The sequence below is a fragment of the Chiloscyllium plagiosum genome, unplaced genomic scaffold (assembly GCF_037043375.1).
Source record: "Chiloscyllium plagiosum isolate Xiang-an unplaced genomic scaffold, Cpla_swu_hap1 HiC_scaffold_16, whole genome shotgun sequence".
Taxonomy (NCBI): domain Eukaryota; kingdom Metazoa; phylum Chordata; class Chondrichthyes; order Orectolobiformes; family Hemiscylliidae; genus Chiloscyllium; species Chiloscyllium plagiosum.
In genome coordinates, this window is record NW_028270154.1 from 11,632,812 (window position 1) to 11,653,285 (window position 20,474).

The window sequence follows — 20,474 nt, forward strand, 5'->3', positions numbered from 1 at the left end:
GGTCTTTTCGGAACACTGATAGGGGAGGGGAGGGAAATATATCCCTGGCGGTGGGGTCTGTTTGGAGGTGGCGGAAATGACAAAGGATGATACGATGTATCTGGAGGTTGGTGGGGTGGTAGGTGAGGACCAGTGGGGTTCTGTCCTGGTAGCGATTGGAGGGGCGGAGTTCAAGGGCGGAGAAGCGGGAAGTGGAGGAGATGCGGTGGAGAGCATCATCAACCACGTCTGAGGGGAAAATTGCGGTCTTTGTCTATTTGAAGAGAAAGCTAATCTGCGATTAACTCTTTAAATTCTTCTCAGGGTAATCACTTGCCCTTCTGGCATAAGGGAACCATTTATCAAGTCCATCCTAGTTACCCTCCTTGCCTTCTTGAATTGGTGCATTCTACTTGTTGCAAGTACACCAACAACACTGTTAGGAAGGGAACTCCAGGATTATAACCCAGCAACCGGGAAGGTACGGCGATGTATTTCCAACTCAGAATGGTGAGTGGTTTGGAGGGGACCTTCCAGCGGAGTGGTGTTTCCATGTAACCGCTGCCCTTGTCCTTCTAGATGGCAAAGGTTTGAAAGATGCTGTCTAAAGCAGATTTGTGACTGCAGCACAGTGGTCAGTTGGTGAAGATGATGACCAAGATTCTCTGGGTGTATAATCCTTGTGAAGTATGTGTGAGTAAAAGGCCTATTAGATTGTGAATTGGCTTTCCTTCCAAGACCATATGCAAAGACCTTCAGTTCATCTGTCCCATGTCTGTTTCATGTTCTCCCTTCCCATCAGCTTTCATGAAGCCAGAGAGTGTTGTGTCCCTGTCTATGATCAGACTCAAAGACACACCTCTGGCAAATTCTGCTACTGGCAGGCAATCTGTCTCTTGATGATGAGCTCAGCACACACTTGGTAAAGGCAGCCACCAAATCAAGGAGAAATGTATGTGCAGAGCCAAGGTGCTCATCAATAAGCTCTTTTATGGTCTTATTAGGTTCTTGGGGAGCAAGGGTTATGGGGAAAAATTGGAAGAATGAGGTTGAGAAACTTATCAGCCATGATTGAATGACAGAGCAGAGTTGATGGGCTGAATGGCCTTGTTTCTGCACCTATGTCTTATGGTCTTATCTGTACCCTCAGTGCCTTGGTGTAAGACTGTGAAGCTTAAATTCCATACACTGACCAAGAACAAAGGCTCAATAACTTCCATCTCCAGTACCTACAAATCATTCTCACATCACATGGAAAGACATAGTCAACAATAATGCTGCCCTTTCCGGGGCTAACATGCTAACACAAATCAAGCAAAGATGGCTCTTCACTGGGTAAGCATAAAAGCAGATAGTGCTAAAAAGCTCAGCAAGTCTGGCAGCATCTGTGGAGAGAGAAACAGAGCTAATATTTCAAGTCCAGTATGACGTCCTCTGAGCATAAAGGGGATGAAAAATGATGGTTTAATGCTATCTACAGAGCGGGGGAGGGGACATGAGTGGACCAGATGTTGGATGTTCCATGAGCAACAGACAAAAAGGAGTGCTAATGGGGATGGAGGAGTGATAGAGGTGTAAATTAATTGTAAGCGATATGTGTGAACAGGAGAAAATGGATGTGCTCTGTGGACAGCAAAGCCAATTAGATGGGGCTTGGGTTTCAACATTTGGGAGTAGGGACTTGTCATTGAAATGGAGCCGTGAGGCCATGCTCTGAAGCTGACCACTCCAAATGTTCTGAAGAAGTCATATCAGATTGGAAACATTAACTCTGTTTCACTTTTCAGGTTCAGTATTGACATCATAACTGTACATTCTTATTAGGTATAACTCCTTATGTCTGCAATCTTCTCTAACCCTGCATCCTGCTGACATATCTCAGCCTTCAGCATGACTGGTCAAGCTCAGTTTCTGATCAATGGTAATTCCCAGTATATTGATAATGAGTAATTCAGTGATGGTAATGCCATTGAATATAACTATTGCCCCCAACATTCAATGGCATTACTGTTATTAAGCTCTGTACTACCAATATCCTGAGGGTTACCATTGACCTCTGGGTGAAACAATTCTTTCGCAGGTACCTCTGAACCACTTGTTCTTCATCTTAAACTTATGCTGTCTGGTCTTAGACACGTCTGCCATGGGGAAGAGATTCTCACGATCTAATCTGACTGTACTCAGAGACTGAAATGTTCACAGTCATCTTATATCCATTTGCTCACTTTAAGCATTACATGATATTTTAAGCTCTGAAATGTAGTGTGTGCTATTATAATTTAAACCTCATCACCTTGAGAAAAGGTAAACATTTAATTTTTATGCCATCCCAGTGCAATAACAATTTACAACTCACCCCAGGCTCAGCCCTCCCTCTCTGCCCTGCCCCCTTAACCTGCCCTAAGCTGTCCATCTTCCTTCCCACCTATCTGCTCCACCTTTCCCAATGACCAATCTCAATCACCTCCTACCTGCATGCATGTGTCGCCATCCCACCTACCTTTCCCTGAGCCCCACGCCCTCATTTATTTCTCAGCCCCCCTTCCCCTTCCCCAGTCCTAATGAAAGGTTCTGCCTGAAATGTCAACCTTCTGATGCTGCTTGACCTGCTATGCTTTTTCCTGCTCCACATTTTATTGACTCTTACATTGAGATAGCATTTGTAATACAATGAAATATCCCAATGTGCTTCACCTCAGTGTTGTACTATGAAGTATGACAGCAGGACATGAGGAGTTATTTGGTCAGAAGCTTAGTTAAAGAGGATGGTTTTTAAGAGATGTCTTAAAGGAAGAAAATGAGATAGGAAGAAAGAGAGTCATGGAGTCATACATTTTTAGATTCATTTGCAGGTGTTGCTACCTGGGCAGCATTTATTGCTAATCCCTACTTTTCTTGGAGAAGGTGGCGGTATACTGCCTTCCTGAACCACTGCAGTCCATTTGCTGTAGGTATATCCACAATGCCATCAAGAAGAGAATTTCAAGATTTTAACTCAACGACACTAGCGGAAAGGCAACAAATTTCCAAATTGGGATAGTATGCGGCTTAGAGGGAAACTTGCGGGTGATGTTGTTTCCATGTATCAGCTGATGTTGAACTGAATTGAATTTATTGTCACGTGTACCGAGGCACAGTGAAAAGCTTTGTCTTGTGAGCAATACAGGCAGATCAGAGTTAAGTAGTGTAGATAAGTAAATAATAGGTAAACAGCGGCAAAAACAAAAACATAGATACAGGTGAATATTAAGAGTTTGTGAGTCCATTCAGTATTCTAACAACAGTAGGGTAGAAAGGGTAGGGTAGGGTGGAAGCCTAGTGATGGGAGATAAGGAAATAGCAGGAGAACTTAATAAGTACTTTGCGTCATTCTTCACAGTGGAAGACATGAGTAATATCCCAATAATTAAAGGGAGTCAGGGGGCTGAGTTGAGTATGGTTGCCATTACAAAAGAGAAAGTGCTAGAAAAGCTCAAAGGTCTTAAAATTGATAAATCTCCTGGCCCTGATGGGTTACATCCTAGAGTTCTGAGGGAGGTGGCTGAGGGAGTAGCGGAGGCGTTGGTTGAGATCTTTCAAAAGTCACTGGAGTCAGGGAAAGTCCTGGATGATTGGAAGATTGCTGTTGTAACCCCCTTGTTCAAGAAAGGATCAAGGCAAAAGATGGAAAATTATAGGCCAATTAGCCTAACCTCGGTTGTTGGTAAAATTCTAGAATCCATCATTAAGGATGAGGTTTCTAAATTCTTGGAAGAGCAAGGTCGGATTAGAACAAGTCAACATGGATTTAGTAAGGGGAGGTTGTGCCTGACAAACCTGTTGGAGTTCTTGGAAGAGGTGACAAGTAGGTTAGACTGGGGAAACCCAGTGGATGTGGTCTACCTAGACTTCCAAAAGGCCTTTGATAAGGTGCCACACGGGAGGCTGCTGAGCAAGGTGAGAGCCCATGGTGTTCAAGGTGAGCTACTGGTATGGGTTGAGGATTGGCTGTCTGACAGAAGGCAGAGAGTTGGGATAAAAAGTTCTTTTTCGGAATGGCAGCCGGTGACAAGCGGTGTCCTGCAGGGTTCAGTGTTGGGGCCGCAGCTGTTCACATTATATATTAATGATCTGGATGAAGGGACTGGGGGCATTCTAGCGAAGTTTGCCGATGATACAAAGTTAGGTGGACAGGCAGGTAGTACTGAGGAAGTGGGGAGGCTGCAGAAGGATCTAGACAGTTTGGAGGAGTAGTCCAGAAAATGGCTGATGGAATTCAATGTGAGCAAATGCGAGGTCTTGCACTTTGGGAAAAAGAATAGAAGCATGGATTACTTTCTAAACAGTGAGAAAATTCGTAAAGCCAAAGTACAGAGGGATCTGGAAGTGCTAGTTGAGGATTCTCTAAAGGTAAACATGCAGGTTGAGTCCGTGATTAAGAAAACGAATGCAATGTTGTCAATTATCTCAAGAGAGTTGGAATATAAAAGCACTGTTGTGCTACTGAGACTTTATAAAGCTCTGGTTAGGCCCCATTTGGAGTACTGTGTCCAGTTTTGGTCCCCACACCTCAGGAAGGACATATTGGCACTGGAGCGTGTCCAGCGGAGATTCACACGGACGATCCCTGGAATGGTAGGTCTAAAATATGAGGAACGGCTGAGGATCCTGGGATTGTTTACATTGGAGTTTAGAAGATTAAGGGGAGATCTAATAGAAACTTACAAGATAATACATGGCTTGGAGAGGGTGGACGCTAGGAAATTGTTTCCATTAGGCGAGGAGACTAGGACCTGTGGACACAGCCTTAGAATTAGAGGGGGTAAATTCAGAACAGAAATGCGGAGACATTTCTTCAGCCAGAGAGTGGTGGGCCTGTGGAATTCATTGCCACAGAGTGCAGTGGAGGCTGGGACGCTAAATGTCTTCAAGGCAGAAATTGATAAATTCTTGATGTCACTAGGAATTAAGGGCTACGGGGAGAATGCGGGTAAGTGGAGTTGAAATGCCCATCAGCCATGATTGAATGGCGGAGTGGACTCGATGGGCCGAATGGCCTTACTTCCGCTCCTATGTCTTATGGTCTTATGGTTACCAAACCAGCTGGTGCATGTGTTTAGGCTTCTGTACCTTCTCCCCGAAAGTAGAGTTTATAGAGAAACATTGCCAGGGTGGGATGGATCTTTGAGAATGCTGGCATCCTTTCCTTGACAGTGGGTCTGGTAGATGGATTCTGTAGATGCTGGAAATGTGTTGCTGGAAAAGCGCAGCAGGTCAGGCAGCATCCAGGGAACAGGAGAATCGACGTTTCGGGCATAATGTAGATGGGAAGTTGGCCTTTGTGATTGTTCATCACTCTCTGTAACCGTCTCTGATCTTGAATGGTACAGTTACCATACCAGGCAGTGATACATCCAGACAGAATGCTCTCGATAGCGCACCTATAAAAGTTGGCAAGGGTATTCGTCGTCATGCCAAATTTCCTCAGCTGCCTGAGGAAAAAGACGTTTAGATTAGATTTAGATTAGATTACAGTGTGGAAACATGCCCTTCGGCCCAACAAGTCCACACCGACCCGCCGAAGCGAAACCCACCCATACCCCTACATTTACCCCTTATCTAACACTACGGGCAATTTAGTATGGCCAATTCACCTGACCCTGCACATCTTTGGACTGTGGGAGGAAACCGGAGCACCCGGAGGAAACCCACGCAGACACGGGGAGAACGTGCAAACTCCACACAGTCAGTCGCCTGAGTCGGGAATTGAACCCGGGTCTCTGGCGCTGCGAGGCAGCAGTGCTAACCACTGTGCCACCGTGCCGCCCACATGAAGAGTCCAAGAAAGTTTGTTGCGGATGACCACTCCCAGGAGCTTGACACTCTTCACTCGTTCCACCTCTGTGCTGTTAATGTGTAGGGGGACATGAGTATCATGCTGAAGTTGTCTAGAAGTTGTGCTTCCAGATGGAAGTGATTGTGAGTACGGAACATACTGTCAAAAGAGCCTGCATGAATTTTTATTGTGCATCTCATGGACAGTACAAAAAAACCCAACGAATTGTGGAGGTTGGAAATCAGAAACAAAAATCAGAATTGCTGGAGAAACTTAGCAGATCTGACAGCGTCTGTAGAGCGAATGCAGAGTTGACATTTCAGGTCTCGTGGCCCTTCCTCAGAATCTGAAATGCTAACACTGCTTTCTATCCATAGCCGTTACCAGACCTGCTGAGTTTGTCCAGCACTTTTTAATTAGTGGTTGGCAAACATTGCTACTACTGAGCTTCAGTGGTACAGGGAAGTGGATGTGGTGCTAATTAAGGATGCTGCTTTCTCCTGGAGTCAAGTTTCTTGAGTGTTGTTGGAGCTGCAGCCATTGAGGCAAGTGGGAGTATACACCCGGCTACTTTCTAAATAAGAGATGGAAATGTGTTGCTGGAAAAGCGCAGCAGGTCAGGCAGGATCTAGGGAACAGGAGAATCGACGTTTCGGGCATTAGCCCTTCTTCAGGAATGAGGAAAGTTTGTCCAGCAGGCTAAGATAAAAGATAGGGAGGAGGGACTTGGGGGAGGGGTGTCGGAAATGTGATAGGTGGAAAGAGGTCAAGGTGAGGTGATAGGTCAGACTGGGGTGGGGGCGGAGAGGTCGGGAAGAAGATTGCAGGTTAGGAAGGCGGTGCTGAATTTGATGGATTTGACTGAGACAGGCTGGGGGGAGGGGAAATGAGGAAACTGGTGAAATCCGAGTTCATCCCTTGTGGTTTGAGAGTTCCTAGCCGGAAGATGAGGCATTCTTCCTCCAACCGTCGTTTCGCTGTGGTCTGACGATGGAGGAGTCCAAAGACCTGCATATCCTTGGTGGAGTGGGAGGGGGAATTGAAATGTTGAGCTACAGGGTGGTTGGGTTGGTTGGTCCAGGTGTCCCAGAGGTGTTCTCTGAAACGCTTCGCAAGTAGGCGGCCTGTCTCCCCAATATAGAGGAGGCCACATCGGGTGCAGAGGATGCAATAGATGATATGTGTGGAGGTACAGGTGAATCTGTGGCGGATATGGAAGTTTCCTTTGGGGCCTTGGAGGGAGGTGAGGGGGGAGGTGTGGGCGCAAGTCTTGCACCTCCTGCGGTTGCAGGGGAAGGTGCCGGGAGTGGAGGTTGGGTTGGTGGGGGGTGTGGATCTGACGAGGGAGTCACGGAGGGAGTGGTCTTTATGGAATGCTGATAGGGGAGGGGAGGGAAATATATCCTTGGTGGTGGGGTCCGTTTGGAGGTGGCGGAAATGACGGCGAATGATGCGCTGTACATGGAGGTTAGTGGGGTGGTAGGTGAGGACCAGTGGGGTTCTGTCCTGGTGGCGGTTGGAGGGGCGGGGCTCAAGGGCGGAGGATCGGGAAGTGGAAGAGATGCGGTGGAGGGCATCGTCGACCACGTCGGGGGGGAAATTGCGGTCCTTGAAGAAGGAGGCCATCTGGGATGTGTGTTTTTGGAACTGGTCCTCCTGGGAGCAGATGCGGCGGAGTCGAAGGAATTGGGAGAATGGGATGGCATTTTTACAGGGGGCAGGATGGGAGGAGGTTTAGTCCAGGTAGCTGTGGGAGTCGGTCGGTTTGTAGTAGATGTCTGTGTTGATTCGGTCGCCTGAGATAGAAATAGAAAGGTCGAGGAAGGGGAGGGAGGAATCTGAGACTGTCCAGGTGAATTTGAGGTCGGGGTGGAAGGTGTTGGTGAAGTGGATGAACTGTTCAACCTCCTCGTGGGAGCACGAGGCGGCGCCGATACAGTCATCGATGTAGCGGAGGAAAAGGTGGGGGGTGGGGCCAGTGTAGTTGCGGAAGATGGATTGTTCCACATATCCTACGAAGAGGCAGGCATAGCTGGGACCCATGCGGGTGCCCATGGCTACTCCTTTGGTTTGGAGGAAGTGGGAGGATTGGAAAGAGAAGTTGTTCAGGGTGAGGACCAGTTCAGTCAGTCATTTCTAAATAATGTCATTGCCAGAACATTTTAGTTGATTCCAATATCTTTGATTTGGAGATGCCAGTGTATTGGACTGGATTGGACAAAGTTAAAAATCACACACAACACCAGGTTATTAGTCCAAAAGGTTTATTTGGAAGCACTAGCTTTCAGAGCTCTGCTCCCACCAAGGTGACCCAGGCGCACGCGCAGACCTAGTCCAGGCAAAAGGGGTCGCACATGCGCACAACCGACGCCGGACGGCAGACGGGTCTGCGCATGTCTACACGACAGAAGCGTGAAATGGGTTTAATATTTTAAAATGTAACAATTAAAAAATATGCGAACGTTTTACTACTTCAATTGCACTCAATTTGTTTTTTTTTGCTGCCAGAGGTAATTGGAACCGTTCATTGTGGTTGGCGGGGAAGGGTCGGGTGGTGCAGGCGCATGCGCTATGGCCTTCGCCCTCCCTTCCCGTGCCCTCTGACCCTCCTTTCCGGCTGTGGCTCTGCTGCGAGCGGCAGGTAGGTCTCGGGCGGCGGCGACAATCCGACTCCATCCGCCCGTTAAAACATGCTGCCCGCCGGTATCATCAGCTCCCAGCTCACCGGGCCGAGCCCGCCCGCTGGTACTCACCTTTCTTTCACTCACTCGGAGCGCGGATGGTATCGCTACCCCGGCGCCCGGGACGACTAGGCCGCAGGCGGCCGCGCTGCAGCCCCGCGGGAAAGCGTCCAGTGCCTGGGGCAAGGGAGGCCAGGAGCCGGCTTGAAATCCAAGCCCTTTCCCGCTCATTGCTGGTAGCGAGAGAAGACGAAAGCAATGTAAAGCAGGCTGGGGATCTTTCCTGTTGGAGTTAGTTTGAGAATTGGAGATATTGGGCCTCAGGGAATATCCTGTAGGTTCACGGGAATGGAGCCTGGGACTCGGGGGTGATGTGAGATCAGACCAACTCGGGCCAGTTTTCTCCTGAATTTAAAAGGCTATAAGGGCCTGATCTGATCGACCTTTTCGAGATTTTAACCAGGAAAAGACAAGGTGGATAAACATAAAAGTGCAGGAAAAGTTACATCACAGCTGCTCAGTGCTGGAGATGTCGTTCCCCCTGCAAAAAGGAACATGTTTCATACTATCCCTGGCAGTCCAATACCCTGCTGGCTGACAGGGACGCTTGGTCACATACAAACCTGCTTTCACGTGGGCTCTGTGCTGCTGTCCCTCGACCATTCCTGAGTTTTCAAATAAATAATATTTGAATACTGAGCTGATAGTATCTACTCTTTTAGTAGACAGTTGATGAAATAGGCGAAAGTGAGGACTGCAGATGCTGGAGGTCAGGGTTGAGAGTGGGGTGCTGGAAAAGCGCAGCAGGTCAGGCAGCATCCGAGGAGCAGGAGAATCGACGTTTCAGGCAGGAGCCCTTCATCAGGAATGAGGATTGTGGGCAGAGGTACAGGTGAATTTGTCAAATGTGGAAGGATCCTTTGGGGCCTTGGACAGAGGTGAGGGGAGTGGTGTGCCTGCAGATTTCGCATTTCCTCCAGTGGCAGGAGAAGGTGTCAGGTGCGGTTTAGTCGGGGTGTGGATCTGACGAAGGAATTGTGGAGGGAATAGTCTCTCGGAGCGCTGATAGGGTGGGGAGGAAAATATATCTCCAGTGGTGGGGTCTGTTTGGAAGTGGCGGAGGATGATGCAATGTATGCGGAGTGGAAGGTGAGGACAGGGGTGGCTCTGTCCTTGCATTGGGAGGGATGGGGTTTGAGGACGGTGGAGTGGGAAGTGGAGGAGATGCACGAGAGGGCATTGTCAATCACGTGGGAAGGGACCCCCACTGCGTCTGTTCCAGGATGACCAATTCCACCTTAGACCCAACCTCAAATTCATCTGGACCATCTCAAGACACCTCCCTCCCCTTCCCGGACCCCTCCATCACCATCTCCGGTGATTGACTAACCACAGACATCTACTACAAGCCCACCGACACTCTCAGCTACCTAGTCTATGCCTCTTCCCACCCTATCTCCTGTAAAAATGCCATCCCTTATTCTCAATTCCTCTGTCACATCTGTTCCCAATTCCACCTTAGAAAATCCCAAATGGCACCCTTCTTCCAAGTTCGCAATTTTTCCTTCCCATGTGCCCTCCAGTGCATCTTCTCCACTTCCTGCACCACCGTCCTCAAACCTCACCCCTCCCAATGCAACAAGGACAGAACCTCCATAGTCCTCACCTTTCACCCCACCAACCTCCGCATATGTCGCATCATCCTCCGCCTCCTCCAAATGGATCCCACCACCAGAGATATATTCCCCTCCCCACCCCTATCAGTGTTCCGGAGAGACCATTCCCTCTGCGACTCCCTTGTCAGGTCCATGCCACCCACACCCCACTCCTAGCATTTTCCACTGCCACTACAGGCATTGCAAAACCTGTGTCGACACCACTCCCCTCACCTCCATCCAGGGCCCCAAAAGATCCATCCACATTCGGCAGAAATTTACCTGTACCTCTACTAATGTCACCTACTGTATCCTTTGCACCCGGTATGGTCTCCTCTACATCGGGGAAAGGGGACACCTGGCGGATTGTTTCAGAGAACATCTCTGGGACACTTGCACCAACCAACCCCACTGCCCCTTGGCTGAACACTTCAGCTCCCCCTTCCACTCTGGCAAGGATATGAAGATCCTGGGCCACCTCCAACTGCTAAACAGTTACCACCTGATGCCTGGAGGAAGAACGCCTCATTTTGACTTGGGACCCTGCAACCACACGGGATAAATGTGGATTTCAAAAGTTTCCTCCTTTGCCCACCCCCCTCACGTCATCCCAGTCTCAACCCTCCAACTCGACACTGTCCTGACCTGTCAATCACCTTCTCTCTCAACTTCATCTACCTATTGCTTTCTCAGCTACCTTCCCCCCCCCCAACCCCGTCCGCCTCCCATTTATCTCTCAGCCCACCAACCCACCAACCCGTTCCTGATGAAGGGGCTTGTGTCCAAAATGTCAATTCTCCTGTGCCTTGGGTGTTGCCTGACCTGTGCTTTTCAAGTCCTAACCGCAGCCGAGTCTGCTTAGCTTCTGAGATTGACAGTTTTAAAGCTAGCATGGCCATAGGCTGAGCATCAGTTGAATGTGATGGTTCTTGGATTGTAGTAGTTTGGAATGTCGTGAAGTTAAGGGGAGTGCTATAGAGCAGAAAACTCCTGTTTTGTGCTCCGTTGTGTGGCTTATTATGTTGAAATTGCGAGTTGTAAGTTCGCCCGCTGAGCTGGAAGGTTTGTTTTCAGACGTTTCATCACCATGCTAGGTAACATCATCAGTGAGTCTCTGAACCATTGGTATTATGTCGCACTTTCTATTTGTGTGTCTCGGTCTCTTAAGGTGCATGCTATCATTTCAGGTTCTTAAGGGTTGGTAAATGGGGTCCAAATCGATGGGTGTATTGATGGAATTCTGGTAACCTATGAGAAGAAGAACCGAAAATGATATCACCCACTTTAAGAGATCAATACACGTGAATAGAAAGTGGGACATCACACTAGTGCTTCACCAGAGGCTCACTGATGATGTTACCTAATATGGTGATGAACAAATCTTCCAGCTCAGCGAGCAAACTTACAACCGAAGTCTCCACCTGAGCTACAAATCTTCTAAAATCATAATCATTGAAGATGTTTTCTCCGTTTCAGAATGGCTCCTCGTAAGGGTAAGGAAAAGAAGGAGGAGCAGGTGATTAGCCTGGGACCACAGGTGGCTGAGGGAGAGAATGTTTTTGGAGTCTGCCATATCTTTGCTTCCTTCAACGATACCTTTGTCCATGTAACAGACCTGTCTGGCAAGTAAGTTGGGGTTAACACAGAATCACTTGTGCAAGTGCTGTGGCATAGATAACATAGGTTAAGTATTGTCTGAAAGCACAGGGGCATTCTGGATGAAATGAGGGGAATGATTAGACTGATGAACAGTAAAGGATGGTACAGTAGCTCAGTGATTTGCACCACTGCTTTGGGACCAGGGTTCAATTCCAGCCCTGGGCAACTATCTGCACATTCTCCATGTCTGTGTGGGTTTCCGGTGGATGCTCTAGTTTCGTCCCACAGTCCAAAGATGTGCAGGTAAATTGGATTGGCCATGGGTAAATTGTCCATGGTTGTGCAGGCTAGGTGGATTAGCTATGGGGATAGGGGGGGGGGGGGGGGGTCTGGCTTTGGGTGAGATGCTGTTCAGAGGCATGGTACATCATTAATCGGCCAAATGGCCTCTTTCGGTGCTGTAGGGATTCTGTAATCTAAAATTGTGATAGATGTTCTGTACAGAGGCCCTGGTAGCAGCCTTGAAGTGTGAAGTTATATAAATGCAGGCATTAAGCAAAGGTGGATAAACATTGACACAGGGTTTTCATTTTAATGTGGATTGGGAGGGAAATCCAAGCACCTGTCTGAAAGGTGATGAATTTCTGAAGTGTGTCCAAAATACTTTCCTACACAATATATTCTGATGCAATAAGGGAACAAGCAATGATGGCTTCCATAACGAGTAATGAGCCTGAATTAAATAATATTCTACTTATTTATCAAATAGTGATTACATCATCATTGAGTTCAGTGTTGCATTTGAAAGCCAAAAGTCCGAATCAGCCACCAGAAATTTAGGTTTAGATAAGGCCCATAAGACATTTAACACGAGATGGGGAAGCTCAACTTTGTAGCAAAAACAGTCAGAGGCAACTAACTGAAAGAGCTTACAAAAAGCAGCACAGGTCCTGCTGAATGACAGAGATATGAGGAGCAGCAAAAGTCCTCAAAGCAATTTACAGGAGATGCTAAAAGGATTGGCTAAGGAAATTTACAAAGGGCATAAAAATAAAGAAAAAATTTATGGTTACCAAAAGGGACTGCTGGTGGTCAGGAGCAATGTTGGCCCATTAAAGACTGGGGATATTGTCAATGTCTATAGGGAAATGGCAGGCATGTGGTATTTACCTTGTGGTATTTACAATAGAAAAGGAGGATAACTGAGGAAATTAATGGTGGATTGGGGCAGGAGCTCAATAAAAGTCATAACTAACTAGTCTGAATTTCACTGAAACATCACTCACACAGAAATTAATGGAATTAAGAGTGATGTATCCCCAGGACTGGAAGTTTCCATCTGAGGGTGCTGAAGAAAGTAGGGGAGCACATTGTAGATGCCCAAACTATAATCTTTCAAAGTTCCATAGATTCCGGAGTCTTCCCTCTGGTCTGGAAAATTGCATGTAGCTGTGCGTTTAAGGGCAAAATAGGAAAACCAGGAAATTGCAGACCAGTTATACGGGCTAAATGAACACCTCAAATTTTCATTTTATTCAGGGCAAGCCTGGCCAGTATTCATGATTCATGACAGGCCGATTATGCCTAATAAACATCTTTGAATTTTTAAAGAGGTAACTCGGAAGATGGGAGTGTCTGGATATGGATATTTATATGGGCTTTTAGAGGGAATTTGATAAAACCTCACACGAGATTGATAATGAAGGTATAAGCCCATGGAATTGGGCAAATTGCTGAGATCGCTGGGAAATTGTTTGAGTGGCAATGGACAGAGTGTAGCGATAATGAGTGGGTCCTTAAATTGGCAGGATGTGACCAGTAGTATCCCATAGGAATCTGTTGGGGCCCAGTTAGTTTGTTGAAAGATGCTCAGCCTGGACATCCCATTCACACTCTGCCTGAGGTAGCAATGGGCCACAGTGGTCGCTATGAGCCACGCTGTGTGTTTGGATTGCAGCAGGGGCCAAGGGTCAGCCTGTGGGCATTTCACCAATTGCTGGAACTCACTCAGTCCTTCAATTAGCCTCTAGTAATGAATGGAGTATCTCCCTCATGTTTGGTCATTACTTGTCGATGGGGAAATGAATCTGGCGAAGGCAATAGTGATTTGTAGCCCACCGTAGCTTACAGAAAGCTGAATAACTTCATGGTTTCTGATTTCTTTCAACAAGGTTTGCTTACACTCTGATAACAGCACGGTCTTTGCCAATGACTTGACAAAATGTCTGCTCCTTGAGGTGTTTTTTTCCCTCTGTCACACTTGAATTTGTTTGAGTCCTCATCTCCGTTTGTACTATAACCTGGTTATTGCTTGTTGCAGGGAAACTATCTGCCGTGTCACTGGTGGGATGAAGGTGAAGGCTGACAGAGATGAGTCCTCCCCATATGCTGCCATGTTGGCTGCTCAGGATGTGTCCCAGAGATGCAAGGAGCTGGGCATCACCGCCCTGCACATCAAGCTGCGTGCTACTGGAGGCAACAGGTTAGAGCTTGTTCATAGTGTGCTGGGGCTGGGAAATTGTGGGTGCTCATCTGTGGTTTACTGTTAAAAGGTGAATGAATTTGTGATCTAATCGTATTTCTAGCCATGTTGTAAGGTCTAATGCCAACCCACAGGGATGCAGAAAGAGTCTGAATCAAGTGCAGGAAAAGTTATGTCGCAGCTGCTCAGTGCTGGCGATGTCGTTCCCCCTGCAGAAAGGAACACGTTTCATACTATCCCTGTCAGTTTAGCATGTCCCCAGCTGGCAGGGACGCTTGGTCACGGACAATCTGTTTGAAATACTGCATTGGCAACGGTGTCTTCTAGGTGTGATTCTTAAACCAAGGCTCTGTCTGCTGTCTTGGGTTATAATAACAGAACAGTAAGAAAATCTTCATCTAATCATCAGGCAGAGTCAGCATGGCTTCATGAAAGGGAAATCATGTCTAACTAATTTAAAGATGCCTGATGAAGGGCTTTTGCCCGAAACGTCAATTTTTCCTGCTCCTCGGATGCTGCCTGACCTGCTGTGCTTTTCCAGCACCACACTAATCTTGACTAATTTGAAGAAATCTTAATCAGAATGGATAGAGGAGAACCGGTGGATGTGTTGTATTTGGATTTCTAGAATGTGTTTGACAAGGTACCTCTCAAAAACAGTTGTCGTAAGAGCAGTGTTGGGGGCAGTATATTGCCATGAATGGGGATTTGGCTAATGGGCAGGAAACAATGAGTGGGCGATCAATGGTTTTTCTTCCAAGTTGCCAAGTCCATGGCCAGTGGAGTTCCATAGGGATCAGTTGCTGAGACCTTAGCTGTTTACAATATACCTTAGTGACTTAGAGGAGCTAAGTGAATGTACTATAGTAAATTTGCAGACAACACAAAAACAGACAAAAAGGCAGGTTGAGGGGGTACAAACAGTTTACAGAGAGATGGGTTAATTGGACAGAAAACTGGTAAACGCAGGTAAATGGAAACTAGTTTGATTTTGAAAACTTGTTTGCGTCTGTTTCCGATATTGGAAGGGGGAACGAAAGAACAATATTACTTAAATGGAGAAAAACTGCAGGAAGCTCCAACACAAAGAGACTTGGGGGTACTTGTGCATGAATCGCAAAGCTAGCACCCCGGGGCAGCAAATAATCAGGAAAGCTCATGGAACATTGGCCCATGTTTCAAGGAGGTTGGAGTATAAGAATAGGGAAGGTTTACTGCAACTGTACAAGGTGCTGGAATACTGTGAACAGTTTTGGTCCCCTTATTTAAAAGAGATTGTTTCATTGGAGGCAGTTGAGAAGATTCGCTTGGATGATCCCTGTTATGCAGGAATTTCAGATGACTTAAAGCTAGACAAGTTGGGACTCATTAGAGTTTAGAAGAATGAGAAGTCATTTGTGGGCGGCACAGTGGTTAGCACTGCTGCCTCACAGCGCCAGAGACCCGGGTTCATTTCCCGTCTCAGGCGACTGACTGTGTGGAGTTTGCACATTCTCCCCGTGTCTGCGTGGGTTTCCTCTGGGTGCTCCGGTTTCCTCCCACAATCCAAAGATGTGCAGGTCAGGTGAATTGACCATGCTAAATTGCCCGTAGTGTTAGGTTAGGGGTAAATGTAGGGGTCTGGGTGGGTTGCGCTTCGGCGGGGCGGTGTGGACTTGTTGGGCCGAAGGGCCTGTTTCCACACTGTATGTAATCTAATCTAATTGAAACATAAGATTATAAAGGGACATGATTGGGTAAATGGTGAAAGGATGTTTCTCCCTCATGGGAGAGTCTAGGAACAGAAGGCACAGTCTCAGAATAAAGAGGCACCATTTAAAACTGAAATGAGGAGGAATTTCTTCCCACTTTACTTTTGAATATTTGATATTTATTCCACAAAATACGAACTGGAGCGGATCATATGGTCCCTCAAACCTACTCTGATCGGGTTTCATCTGAGCTTGGCCTCAACCCTCCTATCCTGTCTTCCATTCTTGAATGGTCCAAGAATCTATCACCCTTAAATACAGGAGCCTCGATTATCCAAACATTTGATTGTTCGACAAGATCGCAAAGTCCTGATGGCTAAACTGTTATCTGGCATTCGATTAATCGAACAAAATACTCCCAATCTGTGTCATTTGGATAATTGAGGTTTCTGTGTATACAATATGTTCAATGTCTCAGCTGCAGAATTCCAAAGATAATGCCTCACTGGTTTTAAATAGGAAATCCCTTATTCTGAGACTATCTTTCCAGTTCTTCATACCCAAGAAGTAGGAAGGTCCTTTCAACCATGCACCCTTGTACTATCATCATTCATTAAGGTCTGCTTTTGTTCTTCTAAACATTGAGCATCGGTCTAACCTACTTTTTTTTTGAGTAGTCACCCCTCCTCTAAGAAATTAGCCTGGCGAACCTTTGAACTGCTGCTATGGTGACAGACCTACATCAATACTCCAGGTCTGAGTGTGTTCATTTCAGGTTTAACTGTCTGAAACTTCACAGTTGGGAGCAGTCATCCTGAACTGAAGAAAACCAGCCCATGAGTGATATAAACTTGGAAGTGCGATCCCAGGTCTGGCAAGCTATGGTTTAAACCTTGATGCTGTGTCTAACCTGTGGGTTAATGTGATGTCTCGCCTGTGTCAAATATGGGGTTTTATTTTTCCCTCCAGGACCAAGACCCCCGGACCCGGTGCCCAGTCAGCATTGAGAGCCCTGGCTCGATCTGGGATGAAAATCGGCCGGATTGGTGAGACTTGATTCTCTTGTCGCTGACAGTTTATTGCTGATGATAAACCCTCTGATGAATGGACAGTAGGAAACCTGGGTTGAAGTGCAGGATAAATTATATCGCAGCTGCTCAGTGCTGGTGATGTCGTTCCCCCTGCAGAAAGGAACACGTTTCATACTATCTCTGTCAGTTTAGCATGTCCCCAGCTGGCAGGGACGCTTGGTCACGGACAATCCATTTAAAATGAGCTGGTGGAATGTGGGCTGTGTGCAAAGTTTCTCAAAGACAGGAGTGGAGCTGCTGTGCCCATCGTTCTTTGAGTTGAGTGGGGGAAATCGGCTTACTCCAGATCATAAGATGGTACAAAAGGGTTTTGGACATAAGACCCAAATTAGAATACAAATTGTGTAGCCTGTGTTCTAACCTGTCTAGTGCCTGGTCTTACTGTTTGTTTTGACATTTTCTTGTTCTGACAGAGGACGTTACTCCTATTCCATCAGACAGCACTCGCAGAAAGGGAGGTCGCAGAGGTCGCCGTTTGTAATTGTTTTCTGTATGTTTCAGTGTAACTAATAAAAAAAGTTCTTCTGATCAGTGGGTTTTGTTTGCTCTCCCCTTGGTTGCTGAGTCTATCACTTCTGTGAGCACCTGAAGATCCAAAGCCTTGGGTCTGGCATTGATTTGAACTTCGCTAGAACCTGAAGAGAGTGTGCTACATTTGCAGAGGTTTCATCGTTTTGAAAAGTTTACACATCAAGTTCTGTCAGCTGTCTGAATGAAAAGGTACCGCGGCGGTGATTATGAAGCAGAGGCATTGACATTTGCCTTGGTCAATATTTATTCCTAAATAAGCCCAGTTTGTTTTTGAGAGAATAAATTGTCTGGTCATTATGGTGTCTGTCTAGGATTTTGCTGTAATGTTACAACATTGACCAAACTTCAAAACCACTGTGTTGTCTTGCGTTTATATAACTGCTGTGTTATTTCCCCATTCTCATGCCCCAAGCATTTTTCAGACTGTGTTGAAATTCAGACTCCTTTATCATCCAGTTTTTTTTCTTTTTTTACACTCAGGGAATGTAAGACTCCTAAATGACAGAAAAAGCCACAGCTCCACAGGCTGTCAAGTGAAATGCTCGTTATTTCTCATCTGCCGCAATGTTGTTCATTCAGAGAAAGTATTGCCTTTTTTCCCCAAGCTGGGCCCAGTCCTCAATGGCAGGGTTTGAACACGTCAAACTTCCCAAAAAGAAATGATTTAAGAAAGACTTACTCCCAGTTCAACGATGACTGTTGTGAACATGTTTATTCAGGATCATGCTTTCCTCTTGTCATCACTGAAATAATACCCCAGAGGCCAGAATCCCATCATCAAGTCACCCTTTGTTTACACATGCCCAACCCTTGACACTAGTCAGCATCCAGTTTTTATTTGAGTGCCCTCAGCAGTGGAGTTTTGTGCCAACTCCACCTCTCTGGCTAAATAGCGTTGGTGTGCAGGACCAAGTTTGTAAGTCTGAAGTATTTCTGAATTGTCTCAGCAGTGTCTTTCAGGTTGAGCCTACAAGTAACTCCAGACCCACAGCAATGTGGTTGACTCAACTACCTGCTGAACTGGCCTTGCAAGCCACTCAATTGTACCAATCACTATGAAGTTTCAAGAAAGAATTGAAACTGGATGAACCACCTGGCATTGACCTTAGGCACTGGAAAAGATAAAAGCAGAAACAGCCATGTTCTACTGTAACATCCTCCTTATGAACATCTGACAGCTAGTGCCAAAATTGGGAGAGCTGTTTGACAGGCCAGTCAAATAACAGCCTGACGGCAGTGAAATATGATTCTCAGAGTATGAATGTGTCCTAGACACCTTTGGATTTGTCCTGTTCCATCTGGAGGACAGATCAGGCAGAGGTGGTGGCATGGGAGTTGCTAACAGTGGCTCTGGACCCCTTGAGCTTTCATGGCTTCAGGTTAAATATGGGCAAGGTTGTTGCATACCTTCTGTGCTGATGAATCATGTTAAACACTTGGAGGAAACACTGAATGTGGCAAGGATGCAAAGTGTACCCTGGTAGAATTTCAGTGTCCACCACGGAGCAGGAGGAGATAGAGCTGGTTGGTTTTGAAAGACATAGCTGCTCGGCTAGATCTGCACCAGGCATCTGGGCGGCACGGTGGCACAGTGGTTAGCACTGCTGCCTCACAGCGCCAGAGACCAGGGTTCAATTCCCATCTCAGGCGACTGACTGTCTGTGTGGAGTTTGCACATTCTCCCTGTGTCTGCGTGGGTTTCCTCCGGGTGCTCCGGTTTCCTCCCACAGTCCAAAGATGTGCGGGTCAGGTGAATTGGCCATGCTAAATTGCCCGTCGTGTTAGGTGAAGGGGTAAGTGTAGGGGTATGGGTGGGTTGCGCTTCGGCGGGTCGGTGTGGACTTGTTGGGCCGAAGGGCCTGTTTCCACACTGTAGGTAATCTAAAAAAAAATCTTCCGTACCAACCTGCTGACTGCAGATGCATCTATCCATGACTGATATAAATAAGAGTGACTGCCACACAGTCATAGTGGAGGTGAAGTAACTTTTAATGTTCAGAATAACCTCCGTGGCACTATCACAAGGCTAAATTGGACAAACGTTGACCATATCAAACAACTGAAAAATGGGCGTCCATAAGGTGCAGTGGGCCATCAACAGCAACAAAATTGTATTTCACAATCTGCAACATCATGGCATACCTTGGCATATCCTCCATTCAACCATGACTGTCAACCCTGATTCAATGGAGAGTGTGGGAGTAGCACCAGGCATAACTGAAACTGAGGTGTCAACCTATTGGAGCTACCCAGCAGGATAAGCAGCAAGTGATAGAGCTTGGGAAATGGTGGCCTAGTGGTGTTATTGCTGGACTATGAATCCAGATAATCTACCATGGTAAATGGTAGCCGTGATGGAGAGGCGTTAGTGTTGGTCTAGGGTGGACAAAGTTAAAAATCACAAAATATAGTTCAACAAATTTACTTCCAAATAAACCTTTTGGACTACAACCGGGTTTTGTGTGATTTTAACATGGTAAATGGTGGAATTTGAATTCCGTTTTTAAAATCTGGTAGTTCCTTTCTGCAGGGGGAACGACATCACCAGCCTTCTGTGGCTAAACCCATTTCAAACAGGTATGCTGTTTTGGAAAATGTAGGGGGTGGTGGATTCTCAGGGGAATGTAGCACAAACAGCCAAGTTTCTGGTATTGAGACTGGCTCTAATGCAACGAGGGGTACGTCGGGTTCCAAGAGACTGATTGTGTTAGGGGACTCTTGAGTGGCCAGCAGTGAAAAATCAGAATGGTGTGTTGCTTCCTTGGTGCCAGGATCAAAGATGTCTCAGAGAGGGTGCAAATGTTCTCAAAGGGGAGAGGGACTAGCAGGCGGTCATTGTCCACATTGGAACTAACGACATAGGAAGGGAAAAGGTTGAGATTCTGAAGGGAGATTACAAAGACTCAGGCAGCAATTTAAAAAGAGATCCTCGAGAGTAGTAATATCTGGA

General features: G+C 46.6%; 1 protein-coding gene and 1 non-coding gene across 2 annotated transcripts; both read left to right on the forward strand.

The window, feature by feature from the left end:
* The first annotated feature begins 8,309 nt into the window (after nt 1–8,309).
* rps14 (ribosomal protein S14) lies at nt 8,310–17,521 on the forward strand. Its single transcript, XM_043703104.2, has 5 exons — nt 8,310–8,435; nt 11,607–11,756; nt 14,050–14,211; nt 16,872–16,948; nt 17,407–17,521. Exons 1-5 carry the CDS (start codon nt 8,359–8,361, stop codon nt 17,472–17,474), a joined length of 534 nt encoding a protein of 177 aa, XP_043559039.1. The 5' UTR covers nt 8,310–8,358; the 3' UTR covers nt 17,475–17,521.
* LOC122557012 (small nucleolar RNA SNORA63) lies at nt 8,966–9,096 on the forward strand. Its single transcript, XR_006313734.1, has one exon. It is a non-coding gene; the product is annotated as a small nucleolar RNA SNORA63 (small nucleolar RNA).
* Nucleotides 17,522–20,474: the final 2,953 nt, after the last annotated feature.

Coding starts and splice junctions, on each gene's coding strand:
- rps14 (XM_043703104.2), top strand. CDS start 8,359: ATGCGCTATGGCCTTCGCCCTCCCTTCCCGTGCCCTCTGACCCTCCTT. Junction 11,757..14,049: donor GTAACAGACCTGTCTGGCAA/GTAAGTTGGGGT, acceptor TGCTTGTTGCAG/GGAAACTATCTGCCGTGTCA. Junction 14,212..16,871: donor CGTGCTACTGGAGGCAACAG/GTTAGAGCTTGT, acceptor TTTTCCCTCCAG/GACCAAGACCCCCGGACCCG.